The 24,663-nt window shown below is 42.2% G+C and overlaps 2 protein-coding genes across 2 annotated transcripts; one reads left to right on the forward strand and one right to left on the reverse strand.

The window, feature by feature from the left end:
* Positions 1 to 1,045: 1,045 nt before the first annotated feature.
* LEPROTL1 (leptin receptor overlapping transcript like 1) lies at positions 1,046 to 6,366 on the reverse strand. The gene is made up of 4 exons (XM_002198043.7): positions 6,154 to 6,366; positions 5,901 to 5,976; positions 4,477 to 4,663; positions 1,046 to 3,466 (listed from the first exon to the last, which is right to left on the reverse strand). Exons 1-4 carry the CDS (start codon positions 6,167 to 6,169, stop codon positions 3,350 to 3,352), a joined length of 396 nt encoding a protein of 131 aa, XP_002198079.1. The 5' UTR covers positions 6,170 to 6,366; the 3' UTR covers positions 1,046 to 3,349.
* Positions 6,367 to 6,381: 15 nt separating this feature from the next.
* SARAF (store-operated calcium entry associated regulatory factor) lies at positions 6,382 to 16,627 on the forward strand. The gene is made up of 6 exons (XM_002195871.7): positions 6,382 to 6,551; positions 7,212 to 7,387; positions 8,617 to 9,007; positions 11,943 to 12,051; positions 13,599 to 13,717; positions 14,214 to 16,627. Exons 1-6 carry the CDS (start codon positions 6,476 to 6,478, stop codon positions 14,237 to 14,239), a joined length of 897 nt encoding a protein of 298 aa, XP_002195907.5. The 5' UTR covers positions 6,382 to 6,475; the 3' UTR covers positions 14,240 to 16,627.
* Positions 16,628 to 24,663: the final 8,036 nt, after the last annotated feature.

Below are 24,663 nucleotides of genomic sequence, written 5' to 3' on the forward strand. Positions count from 1 at the left end.
GCACTGGGGCGGCCTCACCTCGAGTGCTGGGGGCTGTTCTGGGTGCCTCAGTATAAGAAAGACACTGAGCTGTCAGAGAGTGCCCAGAGAAGGGTGATGGGCCTTAAGGGGAAGCCATATGAAGAGCGCTGGAGGCCATTTGGTTTGTTCAGCCCTGAGGAGAGAGGGAGACCTCATTGTGGTCTTGAGCAGGCTCAGCAGAGGTAGAGGAGGGCAAGTACCGACCTCTTCACTCTGGTGACAAGTGACAGGACTCAAGGAAACGCAATGGAGCTCAGTCAGGGAAGGTCTAGGCTACGTATCAGGAAAAGGTTCTTCATCCAGAGGATGCTGAGGCACTGAAACAGGCTCCCCAGGGAAGGATCATGGCACCAAGCCTGACAGAGCTCAAGAACCTTTTGGACAATGCTCTCAGGCCCTGGGTGTGACTCTGGAGATCATCCTGCACAGAGACTGGAGCTGGACTCAGTCATCCTGATAGGTCTCTTTCAGCCCAACATATTCAATGATTCTACTGATTTAATTTCTTTTCATGAAAAAGCCCCGCAGATGTGGACCTTATTGCCAAATAACTCCACTCACAATGCTCTGACCAAAGTGAATGCGTGTGTGGAGAGGGAAGGGGTGATTGATCATCCCAAAATGATTTTTCACCAAGTCCTATTAGTTTCTTCTGCTAAAAGACTGGCATCAGTCATCAGTTTTCAAATTTCAGAAATGTCATGATTACAAATATCTGTGTGGGTTTTTTTTAATAAAAATTGCAGTTATAGATATGTCAGAGGGTTAAGGTGGCCATCACTTTGAATAACACCACCAACATATCAGGATTTGGCTTTCAAACAGAAACTGAAAGAAACACTGCAATGTGAGATATGATCAACAAAGTCAGCTCAGTGCAGCTTGGACACTGGAGCCTCTCTTTATAAAGCAGTCCCAGGTAAAAACCACAAATACTTGCTCTGAAGGACTAGTGAGCAGTCTGGTGTCATCTCTTCCACTGGAGTAACAACCACATTAAATAAAGGAAAAAAAAAACAATTAATACTTTAAACAAAATACTCTTTTTATTAGAGTATTTTTGATTAAACATACAGAACTCAAGATTGCTATTTAAAATTTGTATCGCTCAAAGTTTTTCCCTCTAGAAGGACGGTAACACAATCTCAGTGCATATTATATGGAAGGATCATACCTCTCAAGTGTCCCGCTCATGAACCAGAGCAATACTGCATGTACTTGGTGTGCAAGCAAGGAGGGAATGCTGTACTGCAATTAACAAACAAAAAATGCACCACCAATACATACAGAGTCAGCTCTATGACCGGTGATCCAGAGAGTAGCATCACTTGGCTTCAGGAATGAAGGAGAAAACAGCTCCTGACCATGAAAAAGTAATAGGTAACAGATCATATGTGTACAAGTCCTAGTGATTCCTCCTCCATAAGGACTGCAGAGGATTGCAACTTTAGCCACTGCTTTTGGAAGATTTTTTGAAGCATCCATTGTACTAGGGGCATGGGCACAGAAATCTTGCTGAAAAAGGGAAACATGTGATCCTACAGCCCTTGTGCAGCTCCAAACGTCACCATCGCAGCAGCCTGGTGAAGCACTTGCTTACGCTTGAAACACATCTGCTCTGGAGCCTTGGCACTTGCTTGTTCCTCTGTTCCACATGCAGGACATTAACAAAGCAGTGTATGGAGGTACCTACATCCCAGCTGCCCCCACCGGCCAGTATCAGTTCCTGGAGCACACTCCATTACTATCAGACTTCATATATTCATATACATTTGTGAACATATATATATATGCAAACTTCATACTTCTTTTGCATCCACGCACAAATACTACAGCCAAGACCTGCAGTTCTCTGCCTTTTCATCCTGTTGAGCAAAGCCTAAGCTTTCAATTACACATAGTTAAGTTTCACAGGCTTATTTTTAAAGATGTGAAAAATACAATTTAGAAGTAGGTTCAGTCATCACTCAGGTGGTACAGGCAAACCTGGTTAAGCAGTACTCATCAACTGTGTTGTGATGGAATGTCCAATGGCAGATTTCTTCAAATGAAAAATCCGGACAATTGAGAGGTATGCAGAAAACTTGTCTTAAATACTTGAAGCTACATGTGCAATCTTACAGAACACAAGCTACACTTACAGACATAACAGTAAATCTTATTAACCAACAGTGCATAAGAACTTAAAAACAGTCAGTGAAATCAGTTCAGCCAGGGACTTCCAAAAAAGTTGTGCCTCAGCTGCATTGAGGGGGGAAGAAAAGAAAAAAAAGGGGGGGGGGCGGGAAAACTCATTCTTAGGCAATTTTAACACAAGGTTTTAATCTACATTTTAAAAGCTGGTTTATTATATATTTATATATATATATGCTATGTATAAAATAAATTAAAAAGGGGGAGGGCAAATAGCTTTGTATATGCTTCAAATTAACACAGACCAGTAGTTCCATAAATGAACATTTTACCATCTTTGTGGTAAAAAGTTGACATAAAAGTTCAAAACCATACAATGCTTATAAATAGAGTTCCAAAGATACATTTTTTAAAAATTGGAATTTAAACATCATTTTCACTTCCCCTACACTACACTTCAGTTTTGTATGTCAGCATCAATACATTTACAGAGTATTTGAATGTCACATCCACAGAATCAATAACAAAGCAGGTAAAAGAGCTAGTGGTGTTAAAATTTAGGACTTTTCTCCCAAATAACTCTACCTGCTCCTCAGCCTTCTCATGAAATGAAGGCCATCAACATTCATCACCCAGTTTGAGGTATGGGCAGAAGAAAATCTGCAACCGGTACTCTTCAACCCACCTTGCCTCTAATAAAATACAGCAACAATCTATTGATCTGGTAATTGGCAATGGTGGTGGACAATCTTTTACTTCCATTCAGCTTGTATATAATTTAATCCTGGTATTAAAAAAAAAAGAAATGAAACATAGTATTAATGCTTAACTTAAAAAACAAAAAAAAACCCACCAACATGAAAAACCCCACCAAAAACCCCCAACTTTAAATCTATGTTTAAATGTTGTTCCTGGTTTAAAGCTTCACATAAAACATTGGACAGAAGGATGACAGTTTTAAACCAAGAGAGCACCTAAAAATATACCATAGGTAAAAATGAAATCAATCATCCCTCCACTTCATAAAAACGTAGAAACTCTGTCAGCAACAGTAGTACACTCAGAACGAACAACGTCAAAAGGAGCATCTAGAATACTCAAGAGGCTTGCTACGCTACTTCTCTTTATTGCCCATTCTCTCATTTGTATGGATGGCCACTGCATGACAAGATGCCTGTGGATAGTTCTCTTCCTTTCACCACTGCTGCCAGCTGAAGTCGTCATTGCTGCCAAAGACCAAGAAAAATCCTAGGATGGTGGCAAAGATGACTGTATTCCCGGTGAGAACGAGTGCACATGCACCCCAGTAAATCTGTGAACAGGGGGAATTCAGTTAGACACATTTGGAGCTGAACACTAACAAGACACTAGGTAACACCTTATTGTCCCATTCTCGACAAAGTTCAGTAACACTGAACCATGATGCAAGAGGCAATATCTCATTATTTGCAGTTACACCAAGCAGGCTGGTGTAAATTACTTGACAAATTCACAGCCAGCCAAGCAGCACTGCAAGTTTCTTCTAGCTGTACTCAAAGCATTGGCTAGCAGGCACAACTGGTTTGGTATGCAAAGTAAGGCTAGACAACAGCATCAAACACATCTGCAGCCCAGCCATGCTGTAAGACTTTTTATAACAGGTATTTAAGATCTTCAAAACGCCAGCTGACATCCCAGTAAACAAAAAAGGAGGTGGATGTTTTCACAGGAGAGTAAGTGAATTACTCAGAGGTTGTGAGGCATTCCAACCGCACATTCCATATGAAAGTGCACTCCATGTTTTTTGACTTGGTAGTGCTTTCTGAAATTCACACAAAGAAAGTGAACTTCTGAAGTATTTTAGTGAAAAGCTGTATACTGGGAAATAAGTAATGAGAACTTGGAAGTTGAAGAAAATTATACCAATATCACTTCAAATATAATTTATGGCGAGTATAAAAATGCTTCTTTTTGTTTGTTTATTCATGCTGCTTTAGCCCAGCTATTCCACAAATTGTCTTTGAAGTATTCTTTATACTTCCATATTTGATTACTTCCCTGTTAAGCTTTCACAGTATTTTCTGTCTCATTTTCTCTGCATTGCATTGTTAGGCTTTATTCCATGACCACGTAAAGCAATTGGCAATCACAATGTTCTGCCACACTTCCATTTCTATATTGATTTTTCTTGCCAAAAAAAAAATCTTATTCTGGTTCCGAAAGTACGTAATAATAAGTTATTTAGTGCATGAAAGCTTTACCTTCAATAAACAAACAAACACAAAGAACAAAGTTTTCTGGGGAGAAAAAAAAAAAGCAATCACAGGTTGAAATACTACTAACCAGTTCTGCTCTTGCAAACACTATGGGCAGCCCAAATGCTGAGACCACAATGCCTGTTGTAAGGAATATGGCCAGCTCCTTGCAGGCATTACTTGTAGCATCTGTGTCATCTACCAATCTTCTTGCTATGCAGTACGGGATAGGAGAGAGGATGTAAAAAAACAGAACAAACAGTGGCCAGTACTGGCTGAAAAAGAAAGGACAAGAAAAGTTTTAGTTAACTGGGTTTACTTCCTGCTCCTCCTAAAATCAATGCAAGGCATTTTCCCCATCAGCATTCCCATTTAGGAAAGACAGAAAAGCCCAGAGAAGTCAAATCCTTTGCCTTGGAATGAACTGACCTTAATCTAACAGACCATGTGCGTGAGTGGCTTCAGCTGACCTCAGCGGCAGCAGAGTTCACCAACAGGATATTAACAAAGCAAGATTTCACTACCCAAGCCTAAATCTAATGCCACCTCACAAGGAGAGCTTAACTCCAAGTTTATCCTGCCAGTTGTACTTAAGAGATACCCTTGGAGCACCCCAGACTAGATTTCTCAGGCACACAAACACAGGTGCACATTGCTTCAATAAAACTTTACTGCATTGTTTGAAGGCAGCTGCATAAAGGTCCCGTTCCCAAGGGTGTCACTAGCACTGGTTTCATAACAAAAGAAAGCTGGCCTAGGAATTCTAGTCATATATGTAGAAACTGCAATTCACAACCAATAACAGGTCTATCAACAGGATACTTGGTATTTATTCAATAGTGAATAAGTAAATTTAAAATCTTTTCTGTAAAGTCAGCATTCACTTGCAAAGAGTCAAAGCCATAGGCCTTACTATCTGAGCACTTGAACTGCTACTTTGCATCTCCTGAAAGCCAAGAGAAAGGAATCGATGTCAGGAAAGTACAGATGGCAGCTGCAATTACTCGAGATGCTGTACTGCAAGTGTGGGACACAGCCAAGGATCACAGGATAGTCACCGACAGCCCAGCTGCCCCTAGGCAGCCACAGAAAGAGCCAATCCTTCCCCGGTAAGCCACGCTTGCTGCCCACCTCGGGAGATGCTGCTGTCTGATGGTCAGCCACAGCGGGACACCAGTCCAGACAGTCAGGGCAATGCATCCTTTCACGGTTTGCAGCCAGGCCTGGTGCTTTAACTTTTGCTGCTATTACTCTTTAGGATTAATTAAATCCTGGATGGTCTTTCTTTTTGTTCCCACCACAATCTTTTGAAGCAAAAGCCAAAAAAGCCCAACCAGCCAAAAAAAAGACCAAAAAACAAAAACAAACAAAAACACCACGAAAAAAACCCACAAAAACCAGAGGCCCCTCCTACACAGAGATAACTCATCAATCCACCATTATGGAAGCGGGACTCCTCTTAAGTTACAGCCGCAGAAAAAAGTAGAAGAATAGAAAAAGAGTGCACGGTACTTGTATTGGGGCAGGGCGCATCCGAGCATCAAGAACATCAGTCCGACCGCTCCCCCAAAGGACAGGCTGATCAGCGCTACAACGAGAACAAACCCAAGCCACATGAAGGGGGCACCGCACCGCGCACAGCACCGACCGCCCCCGCGGACCCCGGCGGCGCTGGGACACTCGGGGTGCCGCGGCGGCTCCCGCCCGAGGGCCCGCCCGGCCCCTCCCCGCGCGCTCCCGCCGTTACCGGCCGCGCCGCGCGCACCTTTGATTCCCGCCATGGCGCCGCCCGTCCCGCCAGCCGCGCGGCACCGGAGAGGCGCGCGCCAGGAACCGGAAATGCCGCGCGGAAGCGGAAGCCGCTTCCGGCACGGAGCAGGGGCGTGCCCCGCCCCTCGCGGGTCGGCCCCGCGACGCTCATACGTGTCGCGCGCAGGGCCCGCGGCGGCAGCCCCGCCCCCTCGCGGAGCGCCGCGCCCTCGCCGCCCATTGGCCCCACGGCACGTTGGGGGCGGGGCTTCCCCCGCGCCCCGCGTGTTCCGGCGCGAGCACCGCCCCGGCGGACGGTGTCAGCTCCCGGTGCTGCCATGGCCGGCCTCGCTCCGCGCCTGCTCCTCCTGCTCTGCGCCGCCGCGGGGCCCGCGCTGGGCTGGGACCGACCGGGTGAGACCCGCGGGGATAAGGGGCTCAGCACGGCCGCAGCCGCCCCTGCCGCTCTCCGGGCGCGTTGGCGATTCCTCGCGGCCCGGCACTGCGGCGGCCGGCGCGGGGAAAGAAGGGCTTGTGCCGGGGTCCGCGCCAGGAAGGTGTTTGGGTTCGGGCTCCCTCTAAACCGGCTTGTACCGGAGCAGTGATCCGCGCCGCGGTCAGCGGTGGCTGTCTGCCTGCCAGGGGTAGCCCAGAGCCGCCTCGGAAGGAAACGGGGAACCCTGCCATATTTCTCTCCGGTCGTCTGGTGCTTCCTAGAGCTTCGTCTCGTAAACGTGCAGGCTTACTGCTTCGGCCTCTGGCGCCAGCCTTCTCCTGAGAGGAGGCCCTGGTAGCCAAGAGGAGTGCTCCTGCACAAGCTCTGACGAGCAGTAGGATGAAGTGATCAAATATTGGAATCGGCTGCCCAGGATGGTGGTGGAGTCACCGTCCTTGGAGGTGTTTAGGGAAAAGCTAGACGTGGCACTCTGTGCCGTGGTCTGGTTGACATGATAGGGTTCTTTGTTCGAGGTTGGACTCGGTGATCACAGAGGTCTTTCCCAGCGGAATGTGGGGAAGCAGACTGATGTTTTCATCTTTGGGGCAGTATGTGATTCTTTGTGCTGCCTGTTTCAGGGAAGGTTCTGCTGCGGGACGTTCAGGTGCTCACTCTCCACAGAGGGCAATACACAACATCCAGGCGGACAGCTTCGATCCCTCAGCTGCAGTGCACAGGAGGCTCTGCGGGGTGTTCCCATGTCCCCGAGGTTGTTCAGTGTTACAACAAAGGATGGGATGGCTATGATGTACAGGTAACTATTTAAAACTTACTAAACTGTTTATGAAATTACTTTCCCCCAAGTTGGTAAGTTCTGAAGGAGCAAAGAGCAGTGAGCTAGGTTGTCGGTTCAGATGCTTTTTGTTAGATGAACTCTTGTGCTGAAACTTAACCTAAATACTTTTAGGTTTGGATTTTTGAGAACTACTATAGTTATGTGTTTGATCTGTCTTTGAAGGAGCTAATGTAAAAGCATGACCTTTGTTGGTTTTAAATAAAATGGTGCTTAAGTTTATAAAATCAAACTCTTGCAAACTCCAGAGGATACTTTTTAATTATTATTGCTGTGTGAATTTGCATTTTTTATTAGCGTAAGAAAGGGCTTCTTAATATTTGATTCACTTCAGCTCTCCCTTTTAAAAACTAGATTTCAGACTTGCCTGACTTTCACTTGCACCTTAGGATGTAAGTGCTAGTCAGTAAATTCTTGACTCTCAGCTGTTAAAGATGCTGCTGTCAATAGATAACCAGGAATCAAGGCTGAAAGTAATTGCTAAAACTGATTCAGTATTGTGAAAGAACAGTCAAATATTAATTGGCAGTTGGTACTGCTGTACTGAATTACTAATTTAGAGACAACTACTTTCTTATTTCCTCTCCAAAATGCATGTCATGTGCCACTAGAGTTCTCTGTGTTTGGGTACCTCAAGGGAACGGGAGCCTGGGGATCCGCCTGTGTTCAACCAGAGAATTCCCAATATAATTGTTAAATGTTGCATATGGATGCCTAATGATGTTTGTCCCAGTTTCTTTTTATTTCTGCACAGACACAAATGGACACAATGGTGCACTGGATCTCCGGCTCATGTGTTATGTTTCTGTAGCTGCCATTGAGTTTGCACAGGACAGGCATTTATTATGTAACTGTTGCACAGGGTACAGCACATTTTTAGAAGTATTGCTGTATCTTAGGAAGGGATATTTGAAAAAGTGTTCAGTGAAGAAAAAGTGAAATCTTCCAGAGCTGAATTCTTTAGTGTTCTGAAAGATAAGATAGTTCTTAAGTTTTAGGATTTAATGTTCATTTAAGCATCAAATTCCTACTCCTTTTCAAAATAGGAGCACACAGAGATTTCTTACTTATGGCCTGTAGATGATTTGTTAGCAATTACTGCTTTATTTCAGCACATATGTGGGGAAACAGATGGATGTTTTCATCTTTGGGGCAGTGTGTTTTACTTTGTACTGTGTTTATTTTTTCAGTGGCAGTGCAAAGCAGACCTGGAAAATACCTACCGTTTTGGACAAATGGAAGTGAGCTGTGAAGGCTACGATTACCCAGATGATCCTTACATACTGAGAGGCTCCTGTAGTTTGCTGTTCAAGCTAGAGCTGACTGCAGAAGGTGAAAGGAAAATGAAGAACTCTGGAAGCTTTGGCTCTAGCTATTACCAGTCAAGGAAAGATTATTCTGATTTTGGTTCTGGAGCAATTGTTGTAATTGTTCTTCTCGTTCTTGCTTTTGGAGTATACAAGTTATTCCTCAGCAGCCAGCAGTCTCAGCAGAGTTCTGGGGGCAATGATGGCTTCTCTCGGCCCTTCTGGCAGAGTCAGCAGACACCTCCTCCTCCTGGTTTTAAGTCCACCTTCACAGGTAGGGCTCTGAGCCATTTACAGTATTCAAACGGGTGAGCAGGATTGTCCTGTTTTATCTGTGGTAAGGGAAGGTGGGATAGAGTTAAACCACAGCATTTGCAGGCAACTGCCGAACTGGCTGCAGAGCCTACGGTCAGCTTTGTATTCTGCTCTTTGTTCAAAAGAGGAAATAAGAGCTTGGCTTTCCACAGGCTTTCAGGGCAGTCTGCCCTTTTGAACCTTTGAAAAACTACCTCCCCATGCTCTGCAAGCATTCTTTTCATCACCTGTGAAATAGCAGGATTGTGACAGGGAGAAAAATTGTCATAGGCAATCTAGGAAAGAGAATGTTCTTGCACAGGCAGAAACAAACCCATGCCAAGGGAGCACTCTGAAACTTTAGAGAACAGCCTTTCAGCCCTGATTTCATTCACAAAGCAGTTGATGGAGTATCATGTACCAGTCCTCTGTTTAACAGAGCTTCAGTGTAGTCCTAGCAGCTGAAAGATTTGGTTCCCAGAGCAGAACTGTCATTAGAGGGTACAGCATCTGAATCTCATGTGGGGCCTTTCATCTGAAGTTGAAAATTACAAAAGCAGAGACAGGGTTGCTGATGGGAAAAGAGGCAATTTTTCTTTTCCCAGAAAACAGGTGACTTCTGTCATATAATAAGTGATCTGCCTTAGGCCGTCATAGTGTCTCAGGGAAATAAACATTACTCATCTGGTGTCTGACTAATTTAACCCTGTAAACATGCAAGCTGCTCACAGCACTGGAACTGGAACTTAAATTACATTCTCACAAGTTACATAATTTTTTTTTTCTCTTTTTTTGTTACTAGAGAAGGGGTTTTGGCAAGAAAATATGTAGCAAGGATTAGGTTTATTAGTTGAAGGTTTGTATTTTAATCATGCTTATTAATGTTTTCTCTGAGTTTTGTTCAAACGGCTTGGCCAACAGAGGGTGCAGTATAATTCTTTTGGATTGGGCATGCACAGCAGAAACTTTCAGCTGTACCTGCACCAGAAAATTAAAGGGAATCTGTTGGCATTGCAAATTGTTTTGCATGTTTGTGCTGTGTGGGCATCAGTGGCCATATGTGGGCATGGCACTGGCTGTACTGTCGTGGTCAGTAGGAGCCCTGGCCATGACACACAGCTCTGTCACACTGGGCACAGGAGAAACAATGAAGGGTTATTTAAATTGTTTTTTTTCTGTTCAGTTCTGTGTCAGTTAATTGCTCCAGTGCATTTTTCTTGGCAGGAGTCACAAATCTAGCAAGGGCAGGGCCTTGAGAATGTTTTCATGAGGATTGCTGAAAACTGAGACATTTAAAATGCACATTGAGAGCCATATAATGCTTAGCTTGTGATGCTTTTAATAAGGCATGTCAATGATTTGTCTTTAGATTTCAGGCAAAGTAAGGAGGAAAACTGAAATGTGGAGCCAGATTAAAAATAATTGTTAGGCTACTTCATACATTCAGTGCCTGCCTTACATTGTGGGAAAAGAGCAAAAGCACATCTCTGAATATGTATGTCCATGTGTTCCAGGAATGTATTAGTCTTTGGAAACCTGGACAGTAATGAAAAGCAATGTTGTTCACATATTGCTGTTAATATTTAATTTGCCTCATTTTAAATCCCCTTAACATGCAGAATGTGTCCTGTGGAACTTGTTTAGCTAGACTATCTTAATTAAATTGTGCTTTCTCCCAGTTCTTTGACATGATTCTTAATGTTTACTCTAGATATTTAAGAAAAAAATTACTCAGTTTTCTGAGTCAGTGTTCAGTCATGATGCTTTTGAACAAATGGTTCATCTCTGATTAAGATTGTTTTTGCAGTAAATTAAGTAATTTTTTTGTTGTTGTTCCAAATCAGCATAATTTAATGGTATATCATCCCAATGAGAGTTTCTATTTCTCCCCACACATTCAAAATTAAATTCAATATCAAATCCAGTCTAGACTGAAACTGATTATTTCATTATTGTTTTATATTCTATGACTTCAAACAACCCATATCAGTTTGAAGGCAGACGAGGCCCTCTAATTTTTACCTATGTCGTCTCTGACCCACTTGTTCAGGTGGGCATGTTAATTCAGTCCTTTTTATACTTCCTTATGTGTTAAGCCCATGGTTGAGCTTATTCTTGCATCCATGATTTCTGCTAGACCAGAAAATTTTTCTACTTTGGGTTTGTACTTTCTCTTTTTCTTTCTAAATGGAAAACATTCATTCTGGCTCGGAACCTCATGTTAAGTGCAGGTCACATGGCCAAAAATTCGTGACTCTCATTTCCTCACAACCTACTTGATATGCTTGCAGTTTCATCAAGGTATTTGTCAAGCTTGGCGACTCAAGCATAATGAAAACTTTGCAATGTGGTTGCAGTTAGCTTGGCTTTTGATAACAAGTTCCAGACTAGGATTACCAGGAACAATACCAGTAATGTTAGTGTTACACTGAGCCACTGTGACTCCAACTGTGCAGCTGTGCTCAGTGAGATTAGGAGCTCTGTGTCTTTGTGGTTTGCTCACTCTGCAGTGTTACCTACTTGATTTGTGTTCCTGCATCTGCTTCTGGCCTGCTCGGTGACCTTCAGCAGCTTATTCTTTCTTAGTTTCCTTTTCTATTTTTAATCTAACTTGTCTGTTTATAGATCAGCAGGCAGGGCCTCCTTCCATGTTTTGCAAATTCCAGGGCTGTGAAATGAAGTGGAAGGAGATTTTTAACATAAAACTCTTTATTGTGATGTTGGTTTGTAGGGGGTGTTCTGCTTTCTGAAATGTGAGGCCTTTCAAGTTAAGCTTGATTGAAAATCTGCTGAAATCAGGAGCACTTTGTTGTCTAATTTTCCATTATCTTTAACAGGAGAGAATTTTGTTGCAACAGCTGGCCTGAGGATTAGTCTGTTACTAACTTATGCTTCCTATTTTTATTTTGTTTAAGATGACAACAGCTTTGGAACTCATTCCCATCATGGAACCAGTTCAGGACCAGGATTTTGGACTGGATTAGGAGCAGGAAGCTTGCTAGGCTACTTGGCAGGCAGTCACAGGTAAAATATGCATACTATCAGATTTTAAGCATTTAAGCTTTCAGGGGCTATGCCATATACTATATTGGCAGTAAGATTTCAGACCTGTGTCATTCAGATTATAAAATCCTACATGTCATTCAGATTATAAAATTCTACATGTTATTCAAATTATAAAATCCTACCACTAGAAGAATTTTGAGCAGCAGTTTGTAGCTCCAGGACCAGAGACATTTCAAACATGTTTCTGAGGCAGAATTAGAAAGGCTGAGATACTTTATTCTGCTTCCTCTGATCTGGCATGATGGCCTGCAAGTTTAAATTGAGCATTTAAACAATTTATCTGCAGAATGCCTTAAAACACACATAGTCATATTAAGCATATAATCATCTGTATATGGATCTCTTGTATCAGTGTCATCTTTCCTAAAATAAGTCTGGATGGCCATATTTTATATAGGCTTTTAGACATTTAGAGTGCATAATTTTTAGATTTAACAGTTTAAAGAGAGCAGTTGCTGCTATTTTAGGCTTCAATGGAGAAAATATGAGATTCCTGCAGGGAATCTTCAGAGCCTAAGCAGTTTTCTCTATTTATTAAAGGACTTGCCTAAGTATCAAGGTGATTCCTGTAGAAATGTAACAGATTAGAGAGTAAGATATATGGACAAGAGTGTATGCTAACCATCTGCCTTGTAAAGCTGTGGGCTATTTTTAATAACAGAAGCCTTAAATTAATTCTGCTGAGAATTTTTATAAGGTGTAATGTGTTACAGTTTTTATTGACCTGGTATATCTTAAGGCTTAAATACATGGCTCTTCTGTTGAGGCATTCTATTTATGTAGTAACTACATATGGTTTGTTCCCTGATTTCTATACACACCCCCATTTCAGTAGGACAAATTATTGTTCAAGATTAGAGATCTAAGTGAGTAAATCCAAATACATAAACAAGCTTCCTAACCTGGGCTTTTTTTTTGTTTAAAACAGTCTTTGGTCCACTATTATTTAGTTTGGTTTCTTAGGCTGTTGAAATTATGTGCTGCAAAATGCTGGTGCCAGGAAGTGTGAGAGAGCTGTTTGTACATTTCAACAACAGGAAATTCCATATCCATGGAAGCAAGTAATTTTAAGTGAGTGAGTCAAAGACCATGATATGTTAGTGTTACTGATAGGACCTTTTCAAAAGAGTTAACAAAAGGATGTTTTCTCTTGCCAACTATGGCTGGGATGTAGGTGATGCCAAAATGCATTTAAACTTCAGATTTCAAACTTCTTTCTTATCAAAATTTCAGAAAGAAAAATTTCCTCATTTGCAATTGTTAGAATTCCTTATTTTGAAGAAAAAAGCTTAATTTCCTTTTGAAAGTCTACATATTATGATATCACAGCACTGGATGTCCTTGCTCTCAGTGTGTTAACTACATTAAATAGGAATATTTCCAGCTTTGAAATAAATGCTTACCGTTCTCCCTTGGAGGTGCAGTTCTCTTGTTTGGAATGGTATCTTCTTATTTTTTTCCAAAAGCCACTAATGAAGCCTTCCTTCTACTGTGTTTCATGCCAGAGCACAGCCACATTCCTCTTATCACAGTATGTGGACAGAAACCACAGCTGTACCTCCTATGCATGGGTACTCAAGGAATTCCACAGAAGGCAGCAGTTCAGGAACAAGAACTGCTACTGGTAAGGCAAAACACCTTTTTATTTCCTGAAGCTCAAGAGACTTTGACCTATAAAAAACATACATATGTTAATTACAGTTGAACAAGCATCCTTGTTTTATTTTACCACTTAGTGTAGATGGCATGTAACAATGTCCCTTCCTTCTATTCCCTATGGAAGTAGGGCGTGAAATTCCCCACAGGCCTGTGGTAGGCATGGCACCATCAGCATCTGGCTTGTCTTCACTCGCAAGGTGCATTAGTTTAAGGCTTTCCATTCTGATGAGCACTACACGTACTCTTCTCTAGCAAACGTGCACAGACATGTTCTCTGTAGAATGCAGGTTGTCTAATCTGCAAGAGCAGAATAATTTCCAGGCCAGTCAGCCTTCAGTTGCTTGCTGTTCTGCTTCATGTGAATATGTTTACCTCATTTCCATTGCCACCTTTAGCTTTTTTAGAACTAGAGAGTTCAATGGAAAGGCCATGGTGGAGCTGACTTTTTTTTTTTTTTTCAGGCTTTGGGGGCACAAAGCGAAGATGAAATCCTTACATTATTACATCAGAGTAATTGAATAAAATCCTGTTGTGTACTTGTACTTCTTTTAATAGTAGTATACTTCAGAAGTGGATATGAGGTATGAAGGATTAGGCAAAGAATTCCTCACTTTCTCTGTGGATTTTCACTGCTGTTTAGGGTATCACAGATGTCATCCACTAAGAGAGCATCCACTATTTCAAATCAGCAGCATCTCCTACAGAAAAAGCTCATCCAAGTCAAGAAGAATGATTTTACAGTGACTGTGTATCTGTCTGTACTTGAGTCATTATGGCAACGACATCCTTACTAGATTTTCAAAGCATGGATCTTACTACTGTGTTCTGAGCTTCATTTCATTTGGTCCAGAATTCCTGTTAATTTTTTTCCTCTTTACTGGTAGTCCAGCATCTACCTGATATGTAAGGAGTGCTGTTCTTTGAAACTACTTTTGTTTGCCTTTGCAGAATTAATGTGAGCTTTACTGTAAGTGCAGTAAATGTTGGAGGTCTTCCTCAGTGGACAAGAGCAAAACTGTGTGTAAAGAGTTTAACATTAGTATGTTTGTATCTGTGCTATGTGACTGTTGGAGCAAAAATGTGCAGATTCATGGATTCTTCATGTTATAGAGTTTATCCAAGGTAACTGTACAAACCTGGGGGACTTTGTCTATATGTTATTTGGGGTAAAAAAAAAAATCTGGAAATCTAGACCTTTTTCTGGAAGACTGAGGTAATTTAAATTCAGATGATTACAGATGTTTTGCCTGCATTGAAGCCACAGATTTTCCTTTTAATGGTGGATGTTGGCAATGCTGTGAAAACTTATAATGTGAATGGTCTGTCCTGCTACATCACCTGTCCAGGGCACAGTAAACCAAAGGTGCTCATTGCAAAAGGGAAGTGAATATTCTTAATGCAAAGATGATGGAATGCCTGGGACACAGCAGGCCTCGATACTAAGCTAAGAAAGGAAATTGGATATCTAACAGGATGTAAACTTCCCCAAATGTGCTTAAAAAAAAAAAAAAAAACGAAATGCTGTTGAAGAGTGAGAAGCAGAGAGGCCTGGCTTTGTTCTGATATTTTGGGGCCTCTGTGAAGTGTCATACAGTTCTTGGTTGACTTCTCTCCTAGAAGAGGCATTGCTGGATGAAAAGCAGAGAAATTTCTCAGGATTGTGTGGAGAAGGAAAGAGTGAAGAATGCTTGATCACCAGTTCTTCTCCAGACCGCATTCTAACAGCGTGTAGAAGTGTTCGTGTAGGCACAGCTCACATATGCTGACAGCAGCCAGAGAAGCATTGTCTTTCAGCCATGTGAAAATACTGTGTCTGAAAATACTGTGATATCAGCTATTACAGCGAAATCAAAGCAATGTTCTGCTGATTGAGGTTGCAGCTCCTCAAGGAGATGAAGTAGGTCTGGTTAGTCTAAGAAAGTGACTTCAGCATGACTCAGGGAAAAGCAACCCATGTCCATTCATGAGTATAGAAGGTATTAGTTAATATGTTAACACCCAAGTTCGGTGTATGACTTAAGCAACCAAAAGAGAGAAAATCAGAAAAGAAAAGAAAAAAATATACAAGCAAACCAAACCAGCAAATCCCAGAAATCTTTATGGAGCCAACAGCCAAAAAAATTCTTCATGAAAAAGTTCTTGTACTAAAAGTATTATCAATTTCATTTGATACTTTCAGAATTTCACTTGAGGGTGAAATTGGGGTTTGCTTCTCACAGCTACCCGAGAGCTGGGGGAAAATAACTGCGTTAATAGTCTGCACTGTGAACCTAAAAAGGGAAGTGACAAAGACCTTACTGATGGCCTCCTAGAAAGCTCTACCTTTTATGATAAGAAGTTCATGGTAAATCTCTTATCTTTATAACAAAGTGTAGCAGAAGAATATATTTTAAATATGGAGTTCTTACTTATTTCTAAGTGTATTCAGGTTAGCCTGGTCATAGTCAGTATTTGCTTTGTCAACTAACTGCATAACAATGAAATTGGATTTTTTTCTAACTGGGTAGTTGGAAGCTGAAGTTTGGTTTTAAATTCCAGTATGGTATAAAATGTTTTAGACAATGTTTTCATTTGTATTTATGTATTTACAGTTTCTGCATGAAATGTGCAAAAATATGATACATAAGTCTACTATAGCTTCTGAATCTGTTTGGATATGTTTGCCCTTCCCTCATAAAGGAATGAAATAAGTGAATAAGGAGTGGTTTTGTCTTTAAATCACTGTCTTGAGGCCTACAGGGATGGCATTGTCTGTTTTCTCAGAGTTCTCTGTCTCATCACCTACTTCCTGGGTAAATAACATCATCTTTTCTGCCCAGATGCAAAGTGGGTAAGCTGTATGTTGTTTCAATAAAATAAAACAATACTGGGAATAGTTACTGTATTGATTATGTTTTCAGTAGCAAAATACTGAATCCTATAAGGAATTGAAGGCTTTCTTGTAGATCAGGGCTTGGGATCTGAGTCTGCAGAAAAGCTATTATGTCAGCATGTTCCTCGTTATACACGGTGGTGAGCTGAACCCTTCTAAAGAATTTATGGTCATTGCTGCTGTTGCTGGTTGTGGAGAGAGCAGAATTCTACACAGGGATAGCCTAAGCTGATGTATTGTCTTCTTACACAGAGGATGTGTCACTGCTGAACAGAGACATGGTCTACACAGAGCATATAATCTTGGCAGGTGTAAACTGGGGTTAAATGGGAGCCTGCAAATTCTGCTGTCAGTGTTTCCTTCAACAAATGCTGCTGATGCTCCTGAGTGAAAGGAACTCATGGACAGCAGTATAGAGCTCATACTTCTGAGACTTTGAGCTTCCTTCCTGAGCATCAGATCTGGAAAGTCCTAGTCTCCCTTCTGCTCCTGGGCAGGGTTCTGGCAGCATCTTCACAGCAGCTTCATAGTTGTAAGGCATATGTAAATGCTCAAACTGTTAAATGCTGTTGTAGATAGTTGCAATTCTATGTGGTACCTGGGACCAGAACTGCTTGTACTCTGACAAGGCTTACATCCTCACACAAAGCTAAAACATTACAGAAACAAAACTCCTGGTTTTATGGCTGACTTCCCATGAAGCATGTGATGAAAAAAAAAAAAAAAAAAATGGACAGAGATAGGCTTGATAAGCTTTCTCCATGCTGCTCTTTCTTGTGACTCAGCTGCCAGGTCAGATCTTGGCGAGTTCTGTGGAGTGTCATGCTGTGCACCTTGCTCTTTTCCCTGCGTGCCGTGTGTGTTTGACTTAGCACCAAGGCAAGACAGTAGGTGGTTGGTTTGAAAAATAAAATTCTTCTATGGTCCTCACTTTACATCATTAAATTCCGAAAAGGGAATTAAGCCAGGTAGTACGATTTCCAGCACTAGGAGTTGTTGCACAGAGAAATTACTGAAGTAAAGTAGCAAGTAATAACTACCTGCCTGCACAGCTGTCTAAAAGCTGAAAATGCAGTACTTGCACAGACTGTTGTCCACTTAGCACCGATTAAAAGTGATGTATTTTTTCTTCTTTACTAAAACAAACTTGTATTTTAATATTTTCAGAATCCCTATCAACCAGTGATTGTGGTGGAGAAGTAGCCCAGCTGCCTGTGAATTAAGGCGTATGAGCAAATCCACAAAAACATTAAAATCTCACAGCAATGCAATCTGTACCAGCAGACAATGCTCTTGTGTTCTGTTGTGTCTATTGAAACATAATGTCAGGTCCCTCGTTCTCCTTTCATACCTCCTGGGGCAGCTCGGGGTTGAGTGCTGTGTGGGAGCGGCTCCTTATCGCTCGGCATATTTTGCTGAGGCCTTCCTCTGCAGCCAGTCCTTTTGCTTTCCTAATATTGTGTGTAGCTGCAGTAGTCTTCACTTTCTGACACCTCCTTTTCTATTGCAGCTGTGATTTGCTGATGCTAGCGAAAATAATCAGCAGACTCAGTTTCTGTGGCCTGTATATCTTATCTCCTGCTGTCTTCCATCTTGTGGTTCCCTCTGTTCCAGCTGGGGGTCAATGTTTCTTTAGCAAGGAAAGGCCAAACAGTTGTAGAAAGTGCATTGAGCTGGGAATGGATGGAGTAGATAGTGATGAAGTCAAGGGACACAACTGTCAGGCTGTGAATTGACCTTTGTGGGCAGTATGTCTGTGGAAAGACTTTTTTTTTAGCTTTTTGTCAGAAAAGCATTTTTGTCAAAAGTACAGTATGACAGCTGGGGATTTGAGCTGGTGAACTGGCAGCAAGGAGAAGACCTGAAAACATTCTCTCCATCCTAACTTAGGAATGATTAAGACTTGTAGCACCAGGAAGCTGGCCGAGGATGTGCTAGCTCAGCCACTCCACAGTCATGCCATTGCAGATCCTGCAGGTAGATGTATGTTTAAAGATACCAGGTACTTCTAAAAATGCCAAGCAGAAGAAAGGTGACTTGGCCCTGCATCCATGTTTCTTTCCTTCTGCAGTGTGACTTAGAATGAACAGAGAAGGCCAAATATGACAAGGGGTAGCAAGTAGGCCAAAGTGAAGCTTGCAGGGGAAGTCTGTGTCCTAGTATGTCCTGCCTGTTCCCTCTTCTCACACAACAGCAGGAAATAGTAGGCAGTTCTAATAGCTGTTGTATCAGAATTATTTTACTGAATTTTCCTGCATGTCTAAAATTAAGTCCTACAGGCAATTACCAGTAGTATGAATTGACACCTTTTGCTATCAGTGCCATCTGAGCCATTCCATAATTCAGACTTCAAAATACCCACTGTGAAATTTGGAGGAGACAAATCACTGCCTGCTTAAAGACAAGAGTCTCTGTAGTACTGCATAAGGAACTTTTCCTCATTTCCTGCATTTGCCTTGACTTCCCTGGCATCAAGATTTATTCAGTCTTTGCTGTGCAACTTTATTTAGATGTCATTGTGCTCTGAGACTTGGCCTTGAGATTACAGCCCTGACATCATTGTTTCTGTAAGCTTTCTTCTCTGTGCCTCCCGTGTCCTTGTAACAAGCATGTGGGGATATCTTTATTGAGGCAGCACTGGAATTACTAACAATCCAGAATACCTTTTGTTGCTGCTGTCTAATGGGGGTTATTCATCTCCCAGTAAGCTCCTGTGGTCATTTTCATGTCATTTCGCAGCTGTAAACATATCACATCTGCTTAAATGGACAGACAACAATTACAGTTGGGGGGGAAAAAAAGGGAAAAAAAGTGCAATGAATGTAGATAAAATGTTGTGCTGGAACAATTTTGCAGAGCTAACCTTCACCATGGGATTACTTTATCAACATTCTTCTCTAGGAGTTGGATGAGTACTTTCTTGATGTGAATTTTAAAAATGCCTTCAGTGTCTTCTGCACTGCAAGAGTGGAAGACTTAGAACTGTAACAGGTTTGTGTTCAACAAAGTCAGACCAGTTCAGGGCTCTTTGTAGTTTGACACACAGCTTGCAAAGAATTGGTAGCAGTGAAAAGGGAGGTTAGGTCAGCATAGGAATTTATGTGGCTTTAGCATAAACAGAAACAAACTGATCTCTGCTGTTTCTGAAACCGAGGTAAAAACAAGCTCGAATCAGTCTGAAGCAGCTCAGAAGGTTGTTCCTATCTTTGCTGAGATCCTGTCCGGCACAAATTGTCATCTGCTGCTGACAACTACTGTCAGCACTGAAGTCCTCTTTCCCTTTCTGCCCCCATTCTGACTATTAGAAAATCAGCCAGCCCCCCTGGGTCATAGTGCAGTGTGATTCTGAATTGGCAGGCTTGGGTGGTTAATTCTACATTAACAGGTGGGAGGATTTATTTCCTTTTTAACAAGGAGCTCGGGATTAGGCTGTAACTAAGTGAATGTGTATAGAGCTGAAACATGTGCAAATGTAAGTGATGAGAGGAAGACCATACTTGACTCGGGTAGTCCAGTTTCACCTAAGATATTAATACATTCTCTTTAACCCAGCTGATGCAGCTGCTAAAGAGAAGCTAGTGTCTGGGAAGATGCTGACTTTTAAATTGCAAAGCTGCTTTGGACGTAACTGAGAAACAGACCTTTCTGCAGCAGCTGAGAGAGAGAAACACAGTGTGAACCATCCTCCAAGGGCATTCAGCCTGAGAAGAGGAGGCAAGAACAGGAAGTCCCACACAGAAACCAGTGAGTGTTTCTAGCCTGAACCTGCTACCGAGGCATCTGTGCCTCTCCAGTCTCTGTTTGCTTAAGCACCTGAGAGGCCTCCTGGAGCCATGAGTGCTACCACTTAGCCTCAGCTTGGCATATTTCCAAGCAAAGAGGCTGTGGGTGAGAGAAGATTGTTTGATGACCTTTGGACAGCATGTCAGGAGAGGCCCAGGAAGACAGCTGAGCTACAGGAATTTGTCATGCCCTGGAATGACAAATAAATTACAGGCATGGAACAGTCAGCAGCAGAGACCTTTAGAAAGAGATGTAGAGTGCCTTGGTGTAGCCAGTCAGCACACTGGAGGGTGTTCTTGTACACAGAGGCCGCAGCAGGCTGGAGCAGCTGCATCCCGTGGTCTGCATGTGGCTTATGAAGATTGTATTGGTTCAGCTGCTGGAGCAGTGCAGGCCATTCTCTTGCTCTCCCTCCAAATGCACAGCCTGACCATGAATTTTCACAATCTCCCCAGCTCGGAGATCAATGCACCTTGAAACACTGGCAATCTGGTTTATGAAACTTTGTACCAGAGCACATTCTAAAGACCAAAACTAAAGATGAAAAGGAAAGGATTGGGTGATTTTGCATAAAAACAGTACATCAGCTACATGACTTCTTGCTGAAAAATCCCTAGAACTTGAATTCCAGAAGGAGAAGGTGTTAATGTTAATGTCCTCCATCAGAGTCAGGATACTGGGATAGGCAGAGCTTTCCTTCAAGGCAGTATGACAGCTCTTGCATCATTATTTATGAGGATAAGGATCTACTTATCCTAGGCACAGCCTCCTAGCACAGAAAGGTAATGCCAACTGAAAAATGCTTTGCCCATACTGGAAGAGGAAAAGGATGGATCATACTGGGCAGCGTTTCACCCCAAGTAAGACAAAATCCCCCTCCTGCAGGTCCCTTAGACAAAAGGATCGGTCTGCAAGGATGGATGGGAGGTGGGTTTTCTGGTTCCTTTCTTAACTTGTGGGGAGAGGTTTATTAGCTTAAGATGAGCTGCAGATACTTAAAGGAAAAGGGTGAAAAGGGAGACATTAATAATGGGGGCTTGAGGCTTATCTGTGTGTCAAAGGTGAAAGGCAGCTGTTAATGACAGCTTTTGTTTTGCTTTTTCGGGTTTTTTTCTGGCTTCCCGTAAAGAAAAAAAAATGGGGACAATAGGAAAGTAATTTTCTTTGCGTAGAGCACTACATTTTCCATACTTAAAGGAAATGTTAGGCCTTGCTTAAACCTGAGCTTTAGCCAGTGTTTTACTGAGTAATGTGACTGCACCAGTGAAACCTCTCTTGAAGGTGCTGCAACCCCATAACTTTGAGAACAGAAGGGCAAGAAACACCCCTGGGTGCTTTTTTGAGACAATAAGAGTGTGTCCTCTTAAGCTACATGGTGCAGCTTTCCTAGCATGGAAAGCCATGGCATGGCCAATGTTGAGCATTTGAAAAAGCTGATACAATTGCAGGGGAGTGCACAGAGAGTGTGCTTGGGAAAGTGCTCATACACTTCACTGATTCTTAGGGATTATTTCAGGCTAGTGAAACGATGTTTCTGTTGACTGAACAATTACTGGAGGCTAAGTGGAAAGGTTTATATGTTTATTTAGGCAATGTTTTAAACTTTTGCCCTCAGAAGAGTTGCGCTGGTGCAAACAGCACATGTTGGAAAGCTGGTCTGGAGAGAATGCTGGAAGTTTTTAAAGTCTTTTTTTAGACTTATCACATGATTTAAAGTACCCTTGCTATTCTACAGTCCTGAACCCCTTTTCCAGGCCCTGGTATTGGAAAGGAACAGATCTTCCAGAGTCAAACTCGGTGGAATATTGCCGGGCTGTCAGAAGGCGAGCTGGTGCTTGCAGCAGGTAGGAGAACAGGCAGCGGCTGCTGTTCTGGGAAAGATGAACAAAGACCCAGTGAAGGAGGAAACAGAGAAATAAAGGGCTCAATTAAGAAAGGGATGAGCATCCCACATGTGTTTGGCTGAGTGACATTTCCAAGCCAGTGGGCACAGGAAGCCTGGTGAGAAGCAGGAGCAAGAGGACTGTGGCTTAAATGCAGAGTTGTTTAGGAAAGTTAGGTGGGATTTCTGAACCTGAGGTGAACAAGACAGACTCTTCCCAGCAGGACTTAATGAGAGCAGACATGCAACACAGAGTTTGACTTGCTGGGACATAAGGGGAAATGAAGGGTCAGAACTGTGGTCAGCTGAGCCCCACCACACAGCCACATGTTCCTCCTACAGGGGGCCTTCCTCCTCCCTTGCTCTTCCTTTCACCCAGCAATTTGTACATTACATCTTCTCCCCACATAATCCCTGTTGTTGTTAATTAGCCAGTGGCAAAGTGCAGAGAGCTGTTGCTTAAGATACAGTTGCTCATCCAGGGCACTGCTGTAAAACACCAGGCACACCATTCCCTATCCTGTCATCACCCAAGACAAAAAATGTACATGCCCAAATCCAGTTACACCAATGCTTCCATACGAGAAAGGCTTTTAAAAACAGTTTTATGAGTTGTTGCAGCTGGACGTCTGTTTAGGCTATGGCACTGTAATTCCAGGCACAATATTACCCTCCCCTTCCAAACAGTTACTCGGGCAACTTTAGTTTTAGAAGCCAGGAATTGCTGCAGAGGATTAGGTGCTATGTGCCTAGCCCTGACACCCAGCTGCACAGCTTTCAGCTGCAAACTTGAGGTCACGTTTTCCACAGCACTTGGTACCTAATGCCTCTCCCTTCCATGGACTGAAATCATGTGGTACCAACCACATAAATGGGAACTGTGTAGTCTGATGGCACAAAATTAACCATTCAGAGCATCTTGAAACAAACAGGACTTGACAGGATGTGTTTTGTGCCAGGTTCGTGATTTGAGTCAGATGGCTGTGGTGGATTAGGTCTGGCAGTGGTAGCCTGAACACTGGGCTTACTGCTTGGTAAAATCCCAGACACAGCAGTTGGAAACAGTCTTATGTTAGAACCTAAAGATGTTTTTAAAAGGCTGTGTTTAAATAGGTACAAATATTAAGCCTGATTGCTTGTAGAGAAATACCCTGTGAGTAAAAAAGGTAACTTTCAGTAAATATCTTTTTGAAGAGTTTTAGCTTTCTTTGCACATGATATTTTGTACTGTATGAAATAATGCCTTTGCCAAAGTTTGCCCCTTTAGAATATCAACTGCTGTCCAAGAAGGCAGCAAAGCCAAAACAAATGCAATCTATTCTGTATGCTTTTCTGAAAGAGCAAAGAGCAAGTAGCTAAGTGTGGATAGCCTTCTGGAAGTTCGTACTCCCTCAAACTGACCCAATTACACCCCTCTTAGACAGAAGTGAGAACAAGGCATTTGCACTGGCCTTGTAAGGTGAGACAAACCAGTGATGGTCACTGACAAGGAGCTTTTTGTAGAAATAGTTTTAATATGTGTTGTTCTACTGATCCTGTTCACCACACAGATGTGGAAACTTTCATGCTGGAAGGAGGGAGGAGGTGCCACACTGGCTATGAGTCAGAGAATTTTACTGACTCTTTAGAAAAAGATAATTATTAGATTCCTCTCATCATGAGACCTGTGTCTACTGAAAGCTGTATAATGAGCTTGTTCAAAAGGATTAAGGAAAGAATTTCTGATCACATAAGTGATGCTGCATAGAGCTTGAAATTTTGGCCCATTCTGACCTTCAAGCATGACATGTTTCATAAGTAGTAAACAAGGCAAAACAAACCAAATGGAGACCTTTTTTAACCCAGACAGCAATGTTTTTTCTCCATTAGCACCAAAAAAGATTTCTCTCAGAGTACAATACTGCCAAGTGTATATATGGTGTGAGGCTCTGAATAGTGTTTGTATTGTGAAAGCAAGTGCTTATGGGATCTACTCCTGCCAGTAAATTTTTTTAGAACACTGGAACCATAAACACATTTTACAATATTAACACAGGCAGTTGCGGCACATTGGCATACTTGCAGAGTACAAAAGTTGAGAAATCTGGTCAGACTGGTTTTTGAAAGGTGAAAGAGATCTCTGGTGAAATGATAAACATTAAAATACTATTAAGATAACATAAAAGTGGTGCTTTCAGCAAGCAATCTGGTAACTAGGAAAAAAAAGAAAAAAGAGGAAAACCAGACAGTGCAAAAAACCTGCTTCCAGGCAATGAACCTAAAAGGATGCTTATGTCAAATCCGGTTGTGAAACTATACACAAAGGAAAGAACCAAAGCTCCCGTAGGAACCTCAAATCATCTAAACTCCTTTAACAATTCTAAATGCAGCGCCT

The sequence above is a fragment of the Taeniopygia guttata genome, chromosome 4 (assembly GCF_048771995.1).
Source record: "Taeniopygia guttata chromosome 4, bTaeGut7.mat, whole genome shotgun sequence".
In the NCBI taxonomy this organism is placed as follows: Eukaryota; Metazoa; Chordata; class Aves; order Passeriformes; family Estrildidae; genus Taeniopygia; species Taeniopygia guttata.

Excerpts from the sequence above, each read along its gene's own strand:
- LEPROTL1 (XM_002198043.7), bottom strand. Across the intron at positions 4,664-5,900 it reads TGCGCCCTGCCCCAATACAA|CCAGTACTGGCCACTGTTTG; the intron begins GTACCGTGCACT and ends TTTCTTTTTCAG. Across the intron at positions 3,467-4,476 it reads TGTTTGCAAGAGCAGAACTG|ATTTACTGGGGTGCATGTGC; the intron begins GTTAGTAGTATT and ends CCCTGTTCACAG.
- SARAF (XM_002195871.7), top strand. The coding sequence starts at position 6,476 with ATGGCCGGCCTCGCTCCGCGCCTGCTCCTCCTGCTCTGCGCCGCCGCG. Across the intron at positions 9,008-11,942 it reads TTTTAAGTCCACCTTCACAG|ATGACAACAGCTTTGGAACT; the intron begins GTAGGGCTCTGA and ends ATTTTGTTTAAG. Across the intron at positions 13,718-14,213 it reads AGGAACAAGAACTGCTACTG|GCTTTGGGGGCACAAAGCGA; the intron begins GTAAGGCAAAAC and ends TTTTTTTTTCAG.